At 40.8% G+C, this 20,309-nt stretch overlaps 2 protein-coding genes across 6 annotated transcripts in view; one reads left to right on the plus strand and one right to left on the minus strand.

Annotated features, from left to right (window-relative positions):
* tenm1 (teneurin transmembrane protein 1) overlaps positions 1 to 8,332 on the plus strand; it is a 212,099-nt gene extending 203,767 nt beyond the window's left edge. For all 5 annotated transcript variants that reach the window (XM_077241257.1, XM_077241256.1, XM_077241259.1 and 2 more), the window contains 2 exons: positions 3,438 to 3,580; positions 5,521 to 8,332. In XM_077241257.1, coding sequence (XP_077097372.1) covers positions 3,438 to 3,580; positions 5,521 to 6,282 — 905 coding nt within the window. In that variant the 3' untranslated portion in view covers positions 6,283 to 8,332. The remainder of the gene's footprint in view (positions 1 to 3,437; positions 3,581 to 5,520) is intronic.
* Positions 8,333 to 14,045: 5,713 nt separating this feature from the next.
* On the minus strand, positions 14,046 to 20,080 carry sh2d1aa (SH2 domain containing 1A duplicate a). Its single transcript, XM_077241266.1, has 3 exons — positions 19,836 to 20,080; positions 15,458 to 15,521; positions 14,046 to 14,681 (listed from the first exon to the last, which is right to left on the minus strand). Exons 1-3 carry the CDS (start codon positions 19,970 to 19,972, stop codon positions 14,559 to 14,561), a joined length of 324 nt encoding a protein of 107 aa, XP_077097381.1. The 5' UTR covers positions 19,973 to 20,080; the 3' UTR covers positions 14,046 to 14,558.
* Positions 20,081 to 20,309: the final 229 nt, after the last annotated feature.

Consider the following 20,309-nt stretch of genomic DNA (forward strand, 5'->3'; position numbering starts at 1 on the left):
TGTCATTCCTGGGTAACGTAATGAATTTTTAAATTAATTACATTGCTACCATTGTTGGCATATACAAATGTACTGATATCCATAACTGGAGCTCAACAAACATTTAGTGCTCGGAAAACTACATTTTAATAATAATTAATATAATCAATTTGGGATTTCATATAGACATGGGCTCATTTTTGGCTGCTGATAACTCAAAATTCAGAACCAAATTTAAAAAAAAGTTGGGAAAAGTTTAAAAATGTTTTCCAATAAAGTAAATAAGACTTGTTTTATCCTTAACTCAACAAAACTGAATTGTGTAATCTAACACACCAAAACGGGTTAAATTAATTTCCTGTGTCATTGTTAGCCGGAATGACATACTGTTAGACGACATTCTGCAATATTTTTCAGGATTACCATGAAAACCATCCTCGGTATCATTTTTCTTCCCAACACTCAAACTTGAAACAAAGTAATAAACACTTAAAAAAAAATTTAAATCGTTAAAAACGTGTCAATCAACATTTTTTTTATGTAAATTGATTCATTCAGCGAACACTTAAATGCAACAGCATTTCACACATTTTGTGATAAAACATTAACATATTTTATAAATACAGCTAGAAATGCTTTATTCTTTATTTATGTTTAATAAATGTATTTTCATACTTTATTATTTATCAATTTATCATTTCTAAATGAAGTATTGCATTATTTACAAATCAGTTATGTAGGAACTGTCACTAAATGTCAGTTAGTGGTTCATAAGATCACTTAGAAAGTGTATGTAAATGATTAATAAACTATTAAAATGTACATTCATACATATGATTATTTAGACATAGTAATAGTTAGTGTGTTAGTAAATGCTTTATTTACATGTATTTCTACTGTAATTCAGGGTTAATGTAAGTTGTTATAAAGCATTTAGGACTGGTCAGTTAACTATTTTGTGAGCTCATCTAAAGTGAGGACTAGTTACTAGTTATGGACTAGTAATATGAACACATCATTCGTGATTACATTATTATTAACATTACAAAATTCAATTCAATGAAAATTTAATGTGACTCATTGAATCATATGAAATCAAGATGAATGACAGCAAAAATATGGCAAAAAAGCATACAATTATGTAAATAATGTTAATGTTAATAATATAACTAAAATAATTATGCCTAAAAGTTTACAAATGTTAATTAAAAACTAGATTGTTATTGCTTATGTCATTCTGGATAACGGATGACATGTCCTGGCTAACAGAGGTTTTTTGTTATCCAAAAATGTCATGTTGTTATCCAGGAATGACAAAACAAATATTTTTTCTTTATAATCAGGCACTAACTTAACCACCATGGAAAACTACAACTTAGCTATCATCGCTATAAGGTAATCTTTTAGATCAAATAGATCGTTTTTTAATATAAAAACATTATAAATGTTTTTTAGTGTTATCCAAAAGGACACAGTTTATTGTTGCAAAGTGCACCAGTGACCGAAAAGGTCAAAATATCAACATTTTAAAAGAAGCTTACTCACATTTGCACATGTTCTTGTGCTCCTTCAGGGTCTTCTTTTTGATACAATATTATGTCACTTGACATACCAAAATGCATTATGGTCCAAAATGGTAATTTATTTCTGTTATCCAGGAATGACATTAGAGAAATCACAATTTGGAGACAAAAGTCTTTGTCATAAAAATTTTAATAAACTTAGTATTATCACTATATTTGTAGGTATCGTTGAAAACATAAATACAATTATGTAAGTATTTATAAATACTTTTATTTATATTTTTTACATTTTTTGAGCTGATCTAACATCGGATTGAGCTGATCTGCAACGCGCCGGGAACTACGTCATCACGTTGAAAGGTCAGGCTCGATGTTGCCGGCGCCAGCGGAAGTACCACCCTACTGTTTACAAAGCGACCAATACAATTTAAACTATCCTCCTTCGCCCGGTTGAGTGGGGCGGTACTTCCGCCGACGTCTGAGACATCAAGCCTGACGTTTCAACGTGATGACGTAGTTCCCGGCGCGTTGCAGATCAGCTCAATCCGAACAATTGTAGTTTAAAAGTATATATATATATATATATATATATATAGACATTATTAGGAAATGTTCATTTTGAGGTGAACTAATCCTTTAAAGGGGCCGCAAAGCATGTTGATCATGTTATTTGTGCCGACTGCCCACAAGTAAGGTGCAAGTTAACCTCATGGAATCTTTTAAATGTGAAAGTAAGAAAATGATCCAATAAACCAATCAAAAGCCATTTGTTTGGTGTGGCTTTTGTGTTCATGGTTAAGTGCTAGTCTAATTTGCATTCCCGCTGAAAAACAAGCGTTGCCTATAAATAGTGTTGCCCACCTTCTTTTCAAATTTACATGATCAACCTCTCCTCCATTTTGCTTGGGAACTAATGTGGTCGGAACCAAAGTTTACAGGACTGCGCTCTCTGGTATCCTCTCAAGTGGAGGACTTCTACATTCCGATTGGTTGCCGTCGAACCACATTGAAAATTAATGACTTCCGGCCACTTTGATGCTATTGCCGGTGGCGATGTGAACGCACAGTAATACAAAGGATGCAAATACTTGCAGATTTCTTGCCAAAAAGAGAAAATTAAAGGAAGAAGGTGATGAATAAAGATAAAATTGCTAATTATTTTTTAATTACAATAGGCTAAATGACTGTCCTATCCACAACCTACGCGCTTGTCAAAGCCACAAATTTTACCATGGTTACCTTGTCTACATTTTTATGTAGTTTTGAGGATAAGTGGATTTACTGAAAGGCTAAACTGAAAGTTTAAGAGAAGTTAAAATGCTAGAAAAAATTATTCACAATTTGCACACATTATGCCTAACATGCTGAAAATGACTCCGGCTAAGTTGTTTACAGTCCTGGATAGTACTGTCGGTCGTTTAACATTTCTATCTCTTCACAGTTTAGCTATCTACTTTCATCTTACATCTCACTTTTGACCATTAAAAGTGAAGTGTTCTGCTGGAATTCAAGCTCGCCTTTTTAAAAAGTAATGGTAATGCCTGCTTTTTTATTGGATTGTACGTCTCAGTTTCACTTTTAGAGCACTGTTCAGCTCAGATGAGAAAGTCGGTTATCTTGGCGTTGTACAGTATATTTGCAACACCAAAGAACAGTTATTATTAGGCAATTATTTCGTGACTTTTATTATACACCTCCATGGTGGGTACGGCTAGGGTCGTATTCACACTGCATTACATTTTTTGTAGCTGACTTGTCTTTTACGTAGCTCAGTATTTTCTGTAATATTGCATTCACATGAGCAGAACAGTTCCTTATGTAGTCTTTTAACAACAGAATTTGTGTTGCAAGTTCTAAAACTGTAAGGCATTCTTTATAAAAGCTAAACAAAAATCTTAAACGTCTTTACAGTGTTTTGCATCTGTTTCTGTACAGATATCAGTAGCTGGCTGCAGCTCTTTGGGTTCCAGCTTCATAATGTGGTTCCAGGGTTCCCCAAACCAAAGGTGGAGAACACAGAGCAAACATATGAGATGATGGCCACACAGATCCGCACACAAACCTGGGACACCAGCAAGGTAATTTGAGGTTTCCAATAGCACAGCATTCATCGCCAACATAATTAGTCTATTTAGTCTAGTCTTAAATTAAAGGGGTGGTAAAAAAAAATTTTCAAAGGCTTGATTGTGTACTGTAACGTGTTCATGCTTTGTTTTTAAAACAAACAACTCCTTGTAAAAACAGTCTGATGGTTTCCGGGTTCTATGAAGCCAGTCCCTCAAAACTACGCAATGGGCTCAGATTGGTTAGCTGGCCCACTGTGTTGTGATTCGCTAACCGACTAGTGCACGTTTTCCGGAAACGTCACGCCCCGTACCTTTGCCAGTAGCCAGTTTGTGCTTTGGTGTATTATAAACGATGGCGTTTATAGATGATCGAGCAGAACCTGTTCAAGAACGGCTGTTAAACAAAGTTTCAGAAAGGTTTGTTTTTTGTTGTCTCATTACCTTTTAGATGCGCTGTTATTTAATTGTACTAATTATTATAGTATTACAAAAAAATAAGCTCAATAAACAAGAATTTCATATAACCGTTCTAACAAATTATACTACAGTCCTCAAAGGAATTTTTTTTCAGTAAAGACTGCGGATCTATAGTGATCGTTACTGACTGTATGGCACCGTTACTTTTGTATTTTTTTTTAGAACTATTGTAGCCAAATATCTGTCAACAGAACTATTAACCCAAAACGAACACTAAACATTGGATTTACTACAGTAAGTTAGCCAAATCAAACACAGAACCATGTTTAGCATGCCTGTAGATAAACAAGCGATAAACAATACATAAAAGCTCTAATCAAAGAATAATTTATTCTAATTCCAAGTTCGCTGTTGAGATTTAAAAAAAGTTTGTAACGTTAGGTGTTTGTCGGATAACGGATAAGTATGAATGTGCATTTAACCAGCTGGTTTGCAGAGCCAAACAGCGTTGTCATTTGTTTACCTCCTTGCTACAATGTACAATTAACAGGAAAACACATCGACGAAAAATAAATCATACTTACAGATTGTGGCCCGTAGACAACAGCTTCTGTTCTTAAAGTTGGAACTGCTCCATCTTTCAGCACAAGCCGTTGTGAATCCTGCATTGAACTCGCCAAGATTGTAGAAGCTTTCCTCCGTAAAATGAGCAGCACAGAGAGCAAGATTTGGGTAATAATTAACCATTGATCCCTAACTCCCGCAACCCTAGGAAGGCTGAACAAAGTGGACCTGCAATCCGGGGACTGATGAAAATAACATCGTTTCGACGACATTGTGGCGGCAACAACACTCCTATACCACAATAACTCTTCTCCAACGCAATATAAAATGGCCTCGCCCCCCTTATTTCGTATTCTCGGAGGAGGGGTTTATTGGGGTTTGCTAACATCAGCAACCCTAGAGGAATGTCGTGTAGTCCAAAACGGCAGTTTGCTGTTGTCCTTAGAAATTGATTTCTTTAAAAGCAAATATCTCCGTTTGCTTTGAACTTTGAGCGCTGTAACTTTGCAGATGTTGTTTATGCTCAAACAGCAACATTACACACTAACGTAAAGTGAAATCGTGTTTTACCACCCCTTTAATAGTTTACCTAAAAAAAAGGTGCTTTTCTTTTTATTAACTTTTTCTTGTGTCATCATCATTTGTCAAGTTTTGGAACAATAATGTTAATAATGTTGGAATGACCTTTTTTTTCTTATGAACACAAAAGTGATCATGAAAATGAATCAGGATTGGGGCTAAATTCCAATATGACCAAAAAGCACCATAAAAGAATCTTAAAAGTATTATGCAAGTCATATGATAGATATCTCCTTGACACATTCATGAAAGTGGCAGCTATGTCCAATCCAACTTACAGACTCAATCCGGCCATGTGGGTTAATTTTTTGGTAAACTATTCCTTTAACAGTTAATTTTGTGCACCAATCAAACAAGACTTATGATAACTATTTCATAACATCTCACCTCAGATTGTACTCGGCATCCAGTGTGACCTTCAGAAGCACTTGAAAAACTTTATTTCATTGGATCGCCTCCCCATGACGCCAGCCAATGGGAAAATTGGAGGTCGCCAGGGTCGCAGGCCAATTTTCTCTGCCATTTCTTCCATTTTCGGCAAAGGTGTGAAATTTGCTGTCCGTGATGGCGTGGTGGCGACTGAGATAATCGGCGTGGCAAGCGAGGACAGCCGTCGTGTGGCGTCTGTGCTGAATGGTGCTTTATACCTGCGTGGCCTCCATTTCACGGTGGAAGGGCGTGATACACACTATTTCACCAAGGCCGGCCCACTTGAGGCAGATCTGGGAGTGGCCGGGGGCGGTGCTGGAGGCGGTGTCAGAGTGTTGGAGAACGGCGTAAACGTCTCTGTGTCCCAGATAAGTGCTATGGTTGAAGGGGAAATGCGGCGATTCGCTGACATTGTGCTCCAGCAGGGGGCGCTTAGCTTTAACATTCGCTACGGAGCATCGCCGGAGGAAGAACGCACACGTGTGCTGGAGGCGGCACGAATACGAGCTGTGCAAGGGGCATGGCTACGGGAGCAGAAAAGGGTTCTGGAGGGGGAGGGTGGAAGTTTGTCATGGACTGATAAAGAAAAGGATGAGCTTATTGCAGAGGGCCATGTCTCAGGGTATGATGGGTTCTACGCTCTGCCTGTTGAACAACACCCTGAGCTCGCAGACAGCCCCTTCAACATTCACCTGATCAGACATGTGGAAACTGGTCGCAGGTAACAGCGGCACTTCAGCACATCTCTACACGCCTACACACCCCTTTATACACTCCAAGCTACCACATATCTCTTCAGCTTTTTTTTAGAACCCCAACCAAACAAAGTGAGAAAGACTCTATTGCCTTTAAAATGTGACAAATGATGGTATTGAATTTTGCATTTGTTGATGCACTCTTGGGAAGTTCAGATTCCTGTTTTTCGGTTTTGTTTCTTTCTTTTCTTTCTGTTTTACAGTGGCTTAACCGTTCTTACTAAAGAACAAGCCTTGCTTACCAATCTGAAGGCGCAGAGAATGATTCACCTGTGACTGTTCTAGACATACATTAAGTCCCTTTACTTCATCTCTACACATGCTGATTCTCTCATTCGAGCGTGTACAGTAATCATTCGACTTGTCGAGTCAAGCTGATTATGGCATTAAATCGTGCAAACCTGAGGGGTTTCCTTGTGATTTCATTGAGCTCTGTTAAATGTTTTCGAATTTTCAGTCGATTTGCATTCCAGGATTTGCGTAGAAGGCTTTCAAGGGCCCTCGCAGTTCAAATGACCTTCCAGAAACCGACGTTTCAAACAGAGATCTGGAACTGTCAAATTCATAACAGCGTTCTGGAGTCCTGGAGAAGTATCTGACTCAAAAATGTCACAAAACTTAACCCCTTAGCAGCAAGAGATTCACAGTGTTTGGAGTCTTGGCAAGAGCTCACCACCAACTTGTGTTGTTTCTGCTTAATCAGTGTTGACGAAGCTGAGAGAATTACACCGCTACTGTGGAAGACAAATTTGTTCTTTTTTTTTGTGCTAAAACTGTACAGTTTACTTTTCTTTTTTTCCCAATGTAGAAATAAATAAAAAAATTATGTATGTGTAAATTGTGCCTTCCTGGTCTGCTAGAAACGATCACATGAAATGGGCTCAGACATATTGTACATAATCAACTTCAGTATTCGTCACATGCCTTAGTTATATACAAGTATTTCATTTTTGATTATTTTATTTTTGTTTTTTATTTATTTACATTTGGGGTTGAGCTTGCAGGAGCCAAAAACATGAATGCTAATGCCTGTGAGGTGAATTCTTGTAAACATAACCCAGGATATAAACACAGTGGCATAAACATGTCCCAGTTTACAGTTAATATGCTGCTCTTTTTTATTTATTGTCATGTGATTTCACTGTTTTTCTGTTGCTTTTGTTGCACTCTAAATGTGAAACTCACTTCACGTGTTTGTCATTTTGGTTTCTAAATGAGTGTCAAAGCTCCAACGGTTTGGATTTTTCCAGTATTTTGACTGGTCCTTTTCCTTTTTTCTGATCCTTCTCGAAACCAGTAGGCGGCCTGAGGAGGAAGATGTGTAAGGAAATGAAAGAATCACCTGCTAAAGAAGGGTATTTTTGTCTTTTCCAAACTATTAAAGTCTGCAGCACTGTGGGTAGACGTTCTGTGTGTAGGACTCTTGATATGGACTTGTATATCATTAATGGACTATTGTAGACTGTTTATAGATACTGGACTATTTATACATGACACTCAAAAGAATTAGGAGTAAATGTATTTTCTTGTGAATTCTGTGGATATGCTGTACCATCAAGCTTTGTAATCTTAATCTGAGATATATATTTGCACTGAATATAAGGTGGAGATAAATGCATTAGACTGAATTTTTAGAGTGCAAATATTTAACAGATTTGTGCGAGAGGTGCTCTAAAGGCACGTAATGTTTCCGATATTTTGCAGACTTTGCAAACACAAAAATTGTGGCAGAAATATTTTTCTTTTTATCTTAGTTTGCATCGTTGTCATTATCACAATAATTGCTGAAATGAAAAAGGAATATGTAATTTTTTTCATGATCAAATCATCTTCCTCTCTCAGAAGTCAAGCACTAAAAAAACTTCAGTGTCCTCTCTTTGGCCAAACAAGGTCCTGTGGTGTATATTTGGCTGATAGGCTTTATGTACACAGATTAATGCAGTTTGTTAAACATGCCTATTTAAAAACAAAGTACTTTGGGCAGTGGCCTTTTTATAAATAAAAAGCAAATTTAACCCTTTCTTCTGTGTTGCGAGTATGTGTGAGTATTTGCACAAAACAGCTGAAGCACTTGTTCACTCCAGAGTGATTTATGATTCATTTGTAACCTTTATATCTTCCATTTGTTTCTCAAGAGGAATGATCATTCTAACACTGAGGCATCAATGTTTTATAACAGTTCAAAGAATCATAAAGATTCAAATAGAGCATTATCTCTTCTGCAATTATTTTTTGTGACTGGAAAAAAGTACATTATGCATATTTTATTTTTTATTTATAACATCAAAAAGGCTCTGAATTTCATTACGATAAATTGTTTGAAATAAAAACAATTTTGTTTTTAACATTAGTGTGATAGCATTGTTGCAGGAAGTGTTAGACAGAAACGTCTCAGGTTACTATTGTAACCATAGTTCCCTGAGAACAGGGAACGAGACGATGCGTCCATCGACGCCATGGGAACGCCCCCAGCGTGACTGCGTCTGAAGCATCTATGTCAACTAGTCCAATGGAAAGAATGAGCGTCACGGGCGGGTGACGTCATGACCAGGATATGATAAAAGCACATCCGGTGCAAACCGGCATGAGCTTCGAAAATAGCCGAAGCAAGCCGATCACAGGGATGCAGGAAGTATGGCAGGGTGACGCATCGTCTCGTTCCCTGTTCTCAGGGAACTATGGTTACAATAGTAACCTGAGACGTTCCCTTACGAAGGGAACTCAACGATGCGTCCATCGACGCCATGGGAACGAGAATACCCAAAGCGCCAGACTTTCAAATGCCTGAGTGTCAGCCTGTTGTCACACTGCACCAAGCACCTGGGATCCTGGGGCAGCATCCAGGTCCAAGCTGTAAAACCTCATGAATGTGAGCGGTGAGGACCAGCCCGCCGCATCACAAACGTCTTGGAGAGAACTCCAGATAATACGCTTAGAAGCCATACTCCTAGTGGAATGAGCCCTGACCACCAAATGGTTGGCCAGAAGACTCACAAGCAAGAAGAATAGTCTCGACTATCTATATGCTCAATAGGTTGGATTTTCTCGACAGAGAAGTCCGATGAACATAAGTGTCCAGTGCTCGCACTGGCACAAGAGGTTCAGCTTTTCCTGGTCCGAAAAATGGGGGAGGACAGAAACCTGCAGCACAATAGGCCTCGGAATAATGGTAGGCACCTTTGGAACATATCCATGTTTCGGGTAAGATTGCCTTGGCCATCCCGGTGCACTCAAGGCAGGTGGGGACCGAAAGGGCCTGAAGGTCTGACTCTTATAGGGACGAAATAGCTAGCAGAAAATAGTCTTAAAAGAAAGGAACTTCTCTGAGACCAAATCTAAGGGCTCGAAGGGAGCCCCAGATAGGCCTTCTAGAACTATTGCAAGGTCCCAAGCCAGCACCTTAGTGCAAGTTGCATGCCTCAGCCTCAAAGTGCCACGAAGGAAACGAGTGATCAGGGGGTCTCGACCCAAAAATGTACTACCCACCAGGGCGTGGAAAGCCGCAATGGCCGCCACACATATTATACCTTAAGCGTGGAAGGACATAGACCTGATACAAAGCGTTCTTGCAGAAACTCGAATACTGTGTTTACTGAACAGTTAACCGGATCCCACTGACGCTGGTAACACCAAGAAGTGAAAAACTCTCGAAATAGTGAATATAGTTTCCTCGTAGCGGGAGCTCTGGAGCTTAGAATGGTCTAAACAACCTCGGTTGAGAGACCACTCTCTATGAGTTGGGCCCCCTCAGAGGCCAAACCCACAGTTCCCAAATCCCCTGCCTGAGACAGAAGGTCTCTCCTGATCGGGACCTCCAAGGGAGGTCCGTCGAGGAGAAAAATTAGGTCCGCAAACCGAATTCAGCTCGGCCAGGGTGGTGCTACTAAATAGGGTTATTCCATCCTGGCGGATTCACTCCAGAACTCCTGGGAGCAGAGCAACGGAGGGAAATGCGTACAGACCTCGGCCACGTCTGCACCATAGCATCCAGCCCCGAGGGGACTGGTTGAGTGAGGGATAACCAGAGTGGACAGTGCGTCGTATGCTGAGACGAGAACAAATCCACTTCTGCCTGGCCGTAAAACTCCCATATTTGCTCCACCGCCTCGGGGTGGAGTCCCCTGGCCTCAGCCCCTGCCTCGACAGGGTGTCTGCTCCAATATTCTGGCCCCCCCCGGAATATACACTGCCCTCAGACAGCGTAATTTCTTGAGGGACCAAAATAAGAGGCCACCAACGTGTTGTCTGTGGGTCAAGAACCAGAGTTTCCTCCATATAACCAAGGCGCGGGGATACTGCCGCTTGATCTTGATCGTAAGGAGTGGGTTTCCCCTCAGGGAGAACCCTCTGGTCCTGAGCCACCTCTGTAAAGGTCTCACGTACAGCAGGTCAAAGGGTATCACATTGGACGCTGCTGCCCTGAGGCCTAACAGTCACTGTTCCAGAACAACACATGATGGCCCCTCAGGTCTGGGAGGAGATGTCTCAACGCATTGAAGACGACCATCATCTCTAGGCAATTCATGTGCCAAGAGAGATGATGACTCCTCCACAAGCCCTGAGCTGAGCGGCCTTCCAATACCGCTCCCCAGCCGGTGAGGGAAGCATCTGTCGAGATCACAACTCGATGGCAAAGAGCTCCCAACACCGGACCCTGGGTTAAGAACCAGTGTTTCCTCCATATAACCAAGGTGCGGAGACACCGCCGCGTGATCTTGATCATACGAAGTGGGTTTCCCCTCGGGGAGAACCCTCTGGTCCTGAGCCACCACTGTAAAGGTCTCATGTACAGCAGGCCAAAAGTTATCCCGTTGAACGCTGCTGTCACAAGACCCAACAGTCTCTCTAACTGTTTTACAGTGCGTGACTGGCCTAGCCTCAGCTCTTTTGTGGCTGTTAGGATAGCAGCTACACGAACGGGCGACAGAGTGGCCCGCATCGTCACTGAATCCCATACCACACCAAGGAAAGTGGTTCTCTGTACTGGAGAAAGCACACTCTTCTTGGCATTGAGCCTCAACCCCAACATCTGCATAGGAGCGAGAACGACACCTCGGTGCCGAACCGCTAACTGTTCTGATTCCGCTAGAATCAGCCAGTCATCTATGCAATTCAGAATGCATATGCACTGCAGCCTGGCGGGGCCAGAGCTGCGTCTACACGCTTCGTGAATGTGCGGGGTGATAGAGCTAGACCGAAAGGAAGTGCCTGATACTGGTGTTCTTTGCCCCAAAGAAAACCTCAGGAACCTCCTGTGCTGAGGGAGGATGGAGATATGGAAGTATGCGTCTTTTAGATCTATCGTGACAAACCAGTCCTCGGATCTGATTTGAGTCCCGATCTGTTTGAGTGTCAGCATTTTGGACTTGAGTTCCAGCACCAAACACTCCAACAGACGAAGATCTAGTATGTGACGCAGCTCTCCATCCTTTTTTGGAACAATGAGATAACGACTGTAAAGACCCGACGCAATGTCGGGTGAGTACACCTGCTCTATAGCTTTCTTTGCTAACAGGGCCTTTACCTCTTGCTCCATTACCAGAGCCTGCTCGGAATGCTCTAACGTGAGCAACACCCCGTTGTAGCCTGGAGGACGAGAACCAAATCTGCCTCTTACTACTAACTGCAGGACCCATAGAGATATATTTGGCAGTAGCTTCCGCGCTGCCAGAAAATCTACCAAGGGAACCAGCCCCTCGAGGCTGGCCTCTGGTGTAATAAAGACAGCCAGTTCGGGGACCTGAAGCATACTGGCAGGAACCACCCGAACTGACTGTTTTCGAACCCCCCTCAGAGGGCGCATTCCGACGCAATGTCGAGTTGACGCTGCGCCAGAAGCTCGCTGGAGACCGCTGCGCCCCGAAGCACCAAGGGTGGCGGGGTTGGCAGAACGGTCCCCTGAGGGCACCGAGATGGAAAGGGCACCGTATAATGAGGTGTACACCATTCCACCCCGGTTGGGGCTGCCCTCACCGGTCTGACGCCGGTGGCGCCAGACCTTTTCTTTTGAGCCGCAGCCTTCTCAGCGTGAAGAACGGTCCTCGGATCCGGCTTCTGCTTTGAAGGCTTTGGCTGCTGTGTTGTGTATGAGAAACTAGACGGCTGGAGCTGCTCACGCCCAGCAGCCCCAGGGGGTTGGACATAGCGAGGGAGAGATTATCTTGTATCTTTCTCTATGATTCCCATCAAATTGAGCCAGAGGTGTCTCTCAGTGACCACAAGGGCTGCCATCCCTGAGAGATAAATCTGTGGCCCGACGGAGTTCTCAAACCCCATCGGGCCAAACTCCCTCACTTCTGTCCAAATACCGCAGCAGGTCAGCCTGATATGCTTGTAGCACTGCTATGGTGTGCAAGCAGGCCCATGCTAGACCCACTGCCATATATGCTTTTCCCACTAGATTAAAAAATAGTTTTCTTTAATGGTTTAGTGAGAGAAGCCGACGCCTTCAGGTACGATACTGAACCGGGAGACAGATAGCTCGCAAGCGTCTGTTCTACCCGGGGTATTGCCCCATAGCCATACCCTCTTAACCCCCAAATATCTGAATATACATGAATGTGGGGGCTAAAAGACAAGAGGAGTAAGGCTTTTTCCATGATCTAGACAGCTCGCTGTGCAGATCGGGAAAAATGGAAGGCCCCGTGATGGAGGTGGAAAAATAGAGGGAAGGAAACTCGTTTAATCTATTTTATTTTTAGGACGAGTGCCCCCTTATTTCTGCTGGCCATAAATATTTAATTTATCTACAGCCTTAGTAAACACTTCCACCAGCTTATTATTTTTTATATATATTTTTTATATATATTCACTTTATTTTATATATAATATATAAACTATCATATATATATATATAGGCTATATATATTTCTCATACGCTGGGGAAAGAGATGGCAAATTCACTTCCCCCATGATTGTGTCACTTTCAATGCCCAGCACATCTACCTCCTCGGAGGTAGAGCACTGAAGCATTGATTTCTCTCTCTCCCCGGGCGGAAGAGACCGCAGCGCGGGCTTCCGAGACCGGCGAGAGAGCACTGGATCCCTCGTGGAAAGGGAGGAGATAAGATCCGCGGACCCGTCTCCAACCCCGTAAAGAGATCCTATCCGCGATCCACAGGAATGCATTCTCCGCGCTGCCTCGGCAGACGCGGGACCTGTCACCCTGAGAATTGCGAGCCCGGCCACTTTCCTCGAAAAGTGACAGGCGGGAGCGGAGCATGCGAAGCGAAAGCTTCTCACAATGTTGGCAATCAGCCCCCTCGGAGGCTGATACCGCATGCTCTACTCCCAAACCCATCACACAAAGCTCGTGTGTGTCCCTACTCGTTAAATAGCGCGAGCAGGGAGAACACAGAGTTTGTGCAATTGTTTAGTTTCCATAAATATATATATCAGACAGACAACAGTAAATATAACAGACAGTTTGACACAGATCGCTTGCTGAGGCAACAGAAGCTAATGCCGGTTTGCACCGGATGTGATTTTATCATATCCTGGTCATGACGTCACCCGCCCGTGACGCTCATTCTTTCCATTGGACTAGTTGACATAGATGCTTCAGACGCAGTCACGCTGGGGGCGTTCCCATGGCGTCGATGGACGCATCGTTGAGTTCCCTTCGTAAGGGAACACTTGTTATCAAACTCTCATTACTAGACTGAAAATAAGATCTGACTTTGTTCAAGGCCTATTTTTCTCATGGGTTTCTCTGTAGTGATCTATAGATGGCTATCTGTATTTGCTGATGTTGTCTGAAGTGAGTATTGTTGAAACTAGTTAATTCAAGGTGGTTCTTTATTTAAAAAAATCCTCTGAAAACATTGAAGAAAACACACTGTGTTGGCAGACTGACAATACACAGTATTGTACAGAGATGTACAATATAACATACAGTAGGGAATGGACAGGTATTTCATATACATTGTAGCTGAGCATTTGTTGTTACAATAATTGTATATGCAATTACTTTTAAATTTGATATTGATATCGACTTGAAAGGTAACAACCATTATTTTATATAAATTGAAATAATTAAATGCATTTCAATTTTCTCTCCTTCCTGATATATCTAATACACTTAAATATATTTTTACAATTTACAGCATTTTTACAAATTTTCTACAATTTACCCTTGGCTTAAGAGCCCCCACCGCTGTATGCAAGAATATTTTCTCAGACAGAAATACCCATGCATGCTTTTTATAGCAGGTAGAAACAGTGAGGTGTTTGTTTCAACTTGTGTGTTATTGTTTAGGTTTGTTCACAGGATACAGAAGAGGAACAGAGATGCCTTGTTCCGGGATCTTAAACGCAGCAATAAGGTTACTGACTTTTCGAAATAGTCGTTCCTTCATCCCAGGAGCCATCTGAAAAGATAATTACATAAAAATAATCCTTGTCTCTTAAAAAGAAATGTGAAAGTACTATACCTTATACATAATGTATTGTACAATTTAATAGAAATGGTAATTCTAAGAAATAATATATACAAATTTGTGGTACTACCATATGACCCATGCATGGAGAAAGATTTCTCTGAGTGAGTGTAAAATATAAATAAACGAAAATAGCTTTGTGGTATTTTGCTCGTGTGACTGGTGGTTAATGCTGATCAGTTACAGGAAGCACACTGATATTAGATAAAACATGACCTTATGTTGCTCATTTTAAAGTGCCTGTTTTAATGTTATAAGGAACTTTTTTTGGTTTCATAGTTAATCAAAATGCAAATGTTTATCTGCATCTCAAAGTGTGTATGAAGTTTTTGCACATCTTGCCTTTCCTTAATGCATATGAAATGGGCTGTGTGGGTGACATTGAAACATAACAGATATACATTGGCAACTCTGGCTGTTAATTTGTCTGATGAGCTATATGAATACATGCAACACACTGACCACAAATAGAACAAAAAATTCCACTGTGTACCTCTGAAGTCAACAGTATATAGTGTAGTTCTCTTCTTGTTTATAAAATACTGTATTGACTGTATACTGAATGGCATTCAGTTTTGCTACAGAAATGGTCACACATCATCACCTACAACATATGTTAAGACAGAAGTATCTCTTTTTACAAAATCAGATCTAGACCTATATCCAGGTTTCACTTGAGGAAAAAGCTCTATTGAATCTCTTCGTACCTCTATTGTCCAAAGGCCATCCTTTTGTTTGAAAACTCTGTAGGTGTAAATCCATCCATCACACCTGGAGATTTACACACAGTTATTATTATGATATTATTCGCAGCATAATAGATAGTATAGAATAGTATTGTAGCTATTTATCACACGCCTATCTAGAATGCTTAAGTCTGTAGCTGATTGTATAAACTACTAAGACTAGTCTTGCAAGTACATCCATCTTCCCTTATTCAGCTCATTTGCAGGGTCCACTTCACACACACATGCATCCATTCCACCTAACCTGCATGTCTTTGAACTGTGGGGCACCCGGAAGAAACCCACGCTGACAGAGGGAGAACATGCAAACTCCACACAGAAAGGACTCCTGGCTCAGCCAGGGCGCAAACTCTTGCCGTGAGGCGACATTGCTACCCACTGAGCCACCGCCCTAAGACTAGTCTTACAAATGCACATGATGTTTTCCTTCAACACTGATCTTTTTTTTTTTTTTTTTTAGTAAAAATATTAAAGATGGATTGGTTTCATTAGAATCCAAAAAGTAAGACTCATTAGCCTTTCTAATTGCAAAGTTGGTCAGACTAGTCTAAGAGGCAATGGCTGCATCCAAAATCGCATACTCTCTTGAGTAGAATAAATAAAACAAGTATGTTCTCTGGGCTGCATCTGAAATCGCATACTTCCCTAATATATAATAGGTGAAAAACAGTATGTGACAAAAGAAGTATGACCGAATTCACAGTGGTCATGAAAGATTAGGCAAGTACCCGTATGACCTACTACTTTTGGCGAGATTCTGAAGTGTGCATATGACGGACACTTTATTATCCTATGAGGCCACAGGAGAGGATATGAATGGCAGTGAAGGGAGCAACTGATGCTGGTAGGCTATATCACATGATAATGACAACATGGTGAATGTCCTTAGTGAAAAACATATATATACCAAAGTTGATTAAAAATACATTTATTTCATACTAAGTATACTATAAATACATTAACATATTTACTGACATATTATTTGAGACTTACTTTATTTGTAGAACTTCTTTTTAGCTCAATGCACATAATATTAAGCCTAGAATGTGTAGAGTATTAGTAAGGATAGTATGATCTCTGTATAATATCAGTCTTAAAATGCAAGATATTTAAAGTGGACTTGCAGTAGTTCCACTTTAGCACAATCAAATATACTTAAGTATATCTTTAGTTGGACCTCAGCACTATTTCTGGATAACTAAAGTGCATAAAGTACAAAATTAGTTTTTCCAATTTAGCAGACTTAAAGTATACCAATTTAATATACTAAAAGTACAATTGCATGGTATTTATATTAAATTACATAAAGATGTAAATTTAGCCTATTTGTAGTAGGCTATAGCATAACAATAAATGTATTTTCAATAGCCTACATTTTTGTGTATTTTTCACTAGGGGTAGTAGGCCTATGTCCAGATTACATTCATACACACTCATGCTATAACATCCTACATTTTTTAGTGGTTGTGAAGTAATTGCTTATTCAAGTAGCCTACCTACTCAAGAGATGATGCGATTTTGGACGTAGCCCTGGACGTACATTCGCCATGTTGTCATGTGACCTATACCTGCGTCAGTTATGTTGCTTCACTGCCATTCTTAAATCCTCTCCCATGGCAGCATGGGAAAATGTCCATTATTACACACCTCAAAATCGCGCCGAAAGAAGTAGGTAATCCGGGTACTTTTTGTCTACTCTTTTTTGAGTGTGTACTGAGAAATCGGACATACTTATTTTGTCACATATTGATTTTCGCCTACTATATAGTACGGAAGCATGCGAAATGCGATTTCGGATGCAACCCTTGTTTATGCTACTAACGTTAGCCCCGCATCGCCCGTCACGGTATTGATACCGTCTCTCTTATCACAACTCGTTGTTTCATACTCATAAATGCAAATTACGCCATCTTGAGTCTCCGTATGGTTAGTCTAATTGATTGTAACGTTAGTGACAAATAACCTCAACGTGCCTCAGTATTAATATTACTGTTGTTTTGTACCTTGTAGTAGAATGTTTTGTCTTAACAAAAGCTTAAAGGTAATATACAGGTAAGATTATAAAATAATTTAAAGTCAAATGAATATTTAATGCCAATGAGTAGCCGTTTAATAAGTGGGAAAATGTAGGGCTACAATCTATCGCAAAGCCTAACGTTACCTTGACGCGGAGCGAATTGCTTCATCCTAAAGGGGGTTATTTTGCGATAATAACCGACTGACTACATTATCCCTTAGTTAATTATGCTAATGTTAATCACAGCATGTGAACTACGCGTCTTGTTAAGTTACTCGCAAGTTGCTAACTGAAACAGATATGATAATGGCATGGCACAACAGTTCTCAATTGGTTGTATACCGTTACTTCAGAAGTGGCGAACACCGTAACAAAACTATTTATGGTACAAACATGGTTAATGCTCATTTTGAATGACAAGCCATTTTTATTTTTGTTGCAGGTGTATTTTCTCTATCCTTGTCACTAATGGGGCAAAAATCTGAACTGCGTACAATAACTTTAGGTCTAATACAGGTCCTTCTCAAAAATGTATTTTTAATGATGTAATGATAAAAATTAAACTTTCATATATTTTAGATTCATTGCACACCAACTGAAATATTTCAGGTCTTTTATTGTTTTAATACTGATGATTTTGGCATACAGCTCATGAAAACCCAAAATTCCTATCTCAAAAAATTAGCATACTTCATCCAACCAATAAAAGAAGTGTTTTTAATACAAAAAAAGTCAACCTTCAAATAATTATGTTCAGTTATGCACTCAATACTTGGTCGGGAATCCTTTTGCAGAAATGACTGCTTCAATGCGGCGTGGCATGGAGGCAATCAGCCTGTGGCACTGCTGAGGTGTTATGGAGCCCCAGGATGCTTCGATAGCGGCCTTAAGCTCATCCAGAGTGTTGGGTCTTGCGTCTCTCAACTTTCTCTTCACAATACTCTTCATAGATTCTCTATGGGGTTCAGGTCAGGAGAGTTGGCAGGCCAATTGAGCACAGTAATACCATGGTTAGTAAACCATTTACCAGTGGTTTTTGCACTGTGAGCAGGTGCCAGGTCGTGCTGAAAAATTAAATCTTTATCTCCATAAAGCTTTTCAGCAGATGGAAGCATGAAGTGCTCCAAAATCTCCTGATAGCTAGCTGCATTGACCCTGCCCTTGATAAAACACAGTGCACTAACACCAGCAGCTGACATGGCACCCCAGACCATCACTGACTGTGGGTACTTGACTGGACTTCAGGCATTTTGGCATTTCCTTCTCCCCAGTCTTCCTCCAGACTCTGGCACCTTGATTTCCGAATGACATGCAAAATTTGCTTTCACCACTGAGCAACAGTCCAGTGCTGCTTCTCTGTAGCCCAGGTCAGGCGCTTCTGCCGCTGTTTCTGGTTCAAAAGTGGCTTGACCTGGGGAATGCGGCACCTGTAGCCCATTTCCTGCACACGCCTGTCCACGGTGGCTCTGGATGTTTCTACTCCAGACTCAGTCCACTGCTTCCGCAGGTCCCCCAAGGTCTGGAATCGGTCCTTCTCCACAATCTTCCTCAGGGTCCGGTCACCTCTTCTCGTTGTGCAGCGTTTTTTGCCACACTTTTTCCTTCCCACAGACTTCCCACTGAGGTGCCTTGATACAGCACTCTGGGAACAGCCTATTTGTGCAGAAATTTCTTTCTGTGTCTTACCCTCTTGCTTGAGGGTGACAATGATGGCCTTCTGGACAGCAGTCAGGTCGGCGGTCTTACCCATGATTGCGGTTCTGAGTAATGAAACAGGCTGGGAGTTTTTAAAAGCCTCAGGAATCTTTTGCAGGTGTTTAGAGTTAATTAGTTGATTCAGATGATTAGATTAATAGCTCGTTTAGAGACCCGTTTCATGATATGCTAATTTTTTGAGATAGGAATTTTGGGTTTTCATGAGCTGTATGCCAAAATCATCAGTATTAAAACAATAAAAGACCTAAAATAAATTTCAGTTGGTGTGCAATGAATCTAAAATATATGAAAGTTTAATTTTTATCATCACATTATGGAAAATAATGAACTTTATCACAATATGCTAATTTTTTTAGAAGGACCTGTAGAGTAGGCTACAATGCTGTCCCTAACTCAGCAATGGTTTTCAAGAATGAGGCGTTGTCACGCGAAATATGCAGTTTCTCATTTGTATAGCATTGGTTTTCCCTGATGTCCCAAAACCAAATGTTAGTACAGACCCGTGACATGTTTGATACCAAGAAGCCAAGATGATAACCACGGCACTGTTACGGCTTTCTGCACATAACGCTACTCACAAGACGTAGATGCAGTTATTTTACTCACAGCACACACACGCAGTAAGACCCCGCGGAGCTCATGCTGTCTCTGATCAGATAGCTGCCATCTCTGCCCGCTTCAGTCAGGATCTCTTCTGCTTGGCTCTTACTGATGGGTCCATGATACTCTGCCAAATCCTCCATTCTATCTCACTGTCTTTAGCAATTACACACGCACACAGACACCACATGAGCTGACCTCACTAAAGGAAGTCAAGAGAAGCTCTGAGTTAATGGAACTGATCCAGGATCAGCTACAGCAGATGTCCTTGTGACACATTCGGACTGTTCTTAGAAACACTTACTATTCACCTTTATGCAGCAATATTACATTGTTATCGGTTTGAAATAGATTTCCTTAAAGGGCAATTTTATTATTCTAACTCCTGATAGTTTATACATATAGACGAATCAGTTTTACTGTTATCCATGGATTAAGAGCTTTATAACCTAAAGCTTTATAACATATAAACACCTATAA

This window comes from Siphateles boraxobius, unplaced genomic scaffold (assembly GCF_051911475.1).
Source record: "Siphateles boraxobius isolate OS27281-9 unplaced genomic scaffold, OSU_SipBor_1 24, whole genome shotgun sequence".
Lineage (NCBI taxonomy): Eukaryota > Metazoa > Chordata > Actinopteri > Cypriniformes > Leuciscidae > Siphateles > Siphateles boraxobius.

Excerpts from the sequence above, each read along its gene's own strand:
- sh2d1aa (XM_077241266.1), bottom strand. The coding sequence starts at position 19,972 with ATGGAGGATTTGGCAGAGTATCATGGACCCATCAGTAAGAGCCAAGCA. Across the intron at positions 15,522-19,835 it reads TCTTACTGCGTGTGTGTGCT|GTGTGATGGATGGATTTACA; the intron begins GTGAGTAAAATA and ends GTAAATCTCCAG. Across the intron at positions 14,682-15,457 it reads ATGGCCTTTGGACAATAGAG|ATGGCTCCTGGGATGAAGGA; the intron begins GTACGAAGAGAT and ends TTATCTTTTCAG.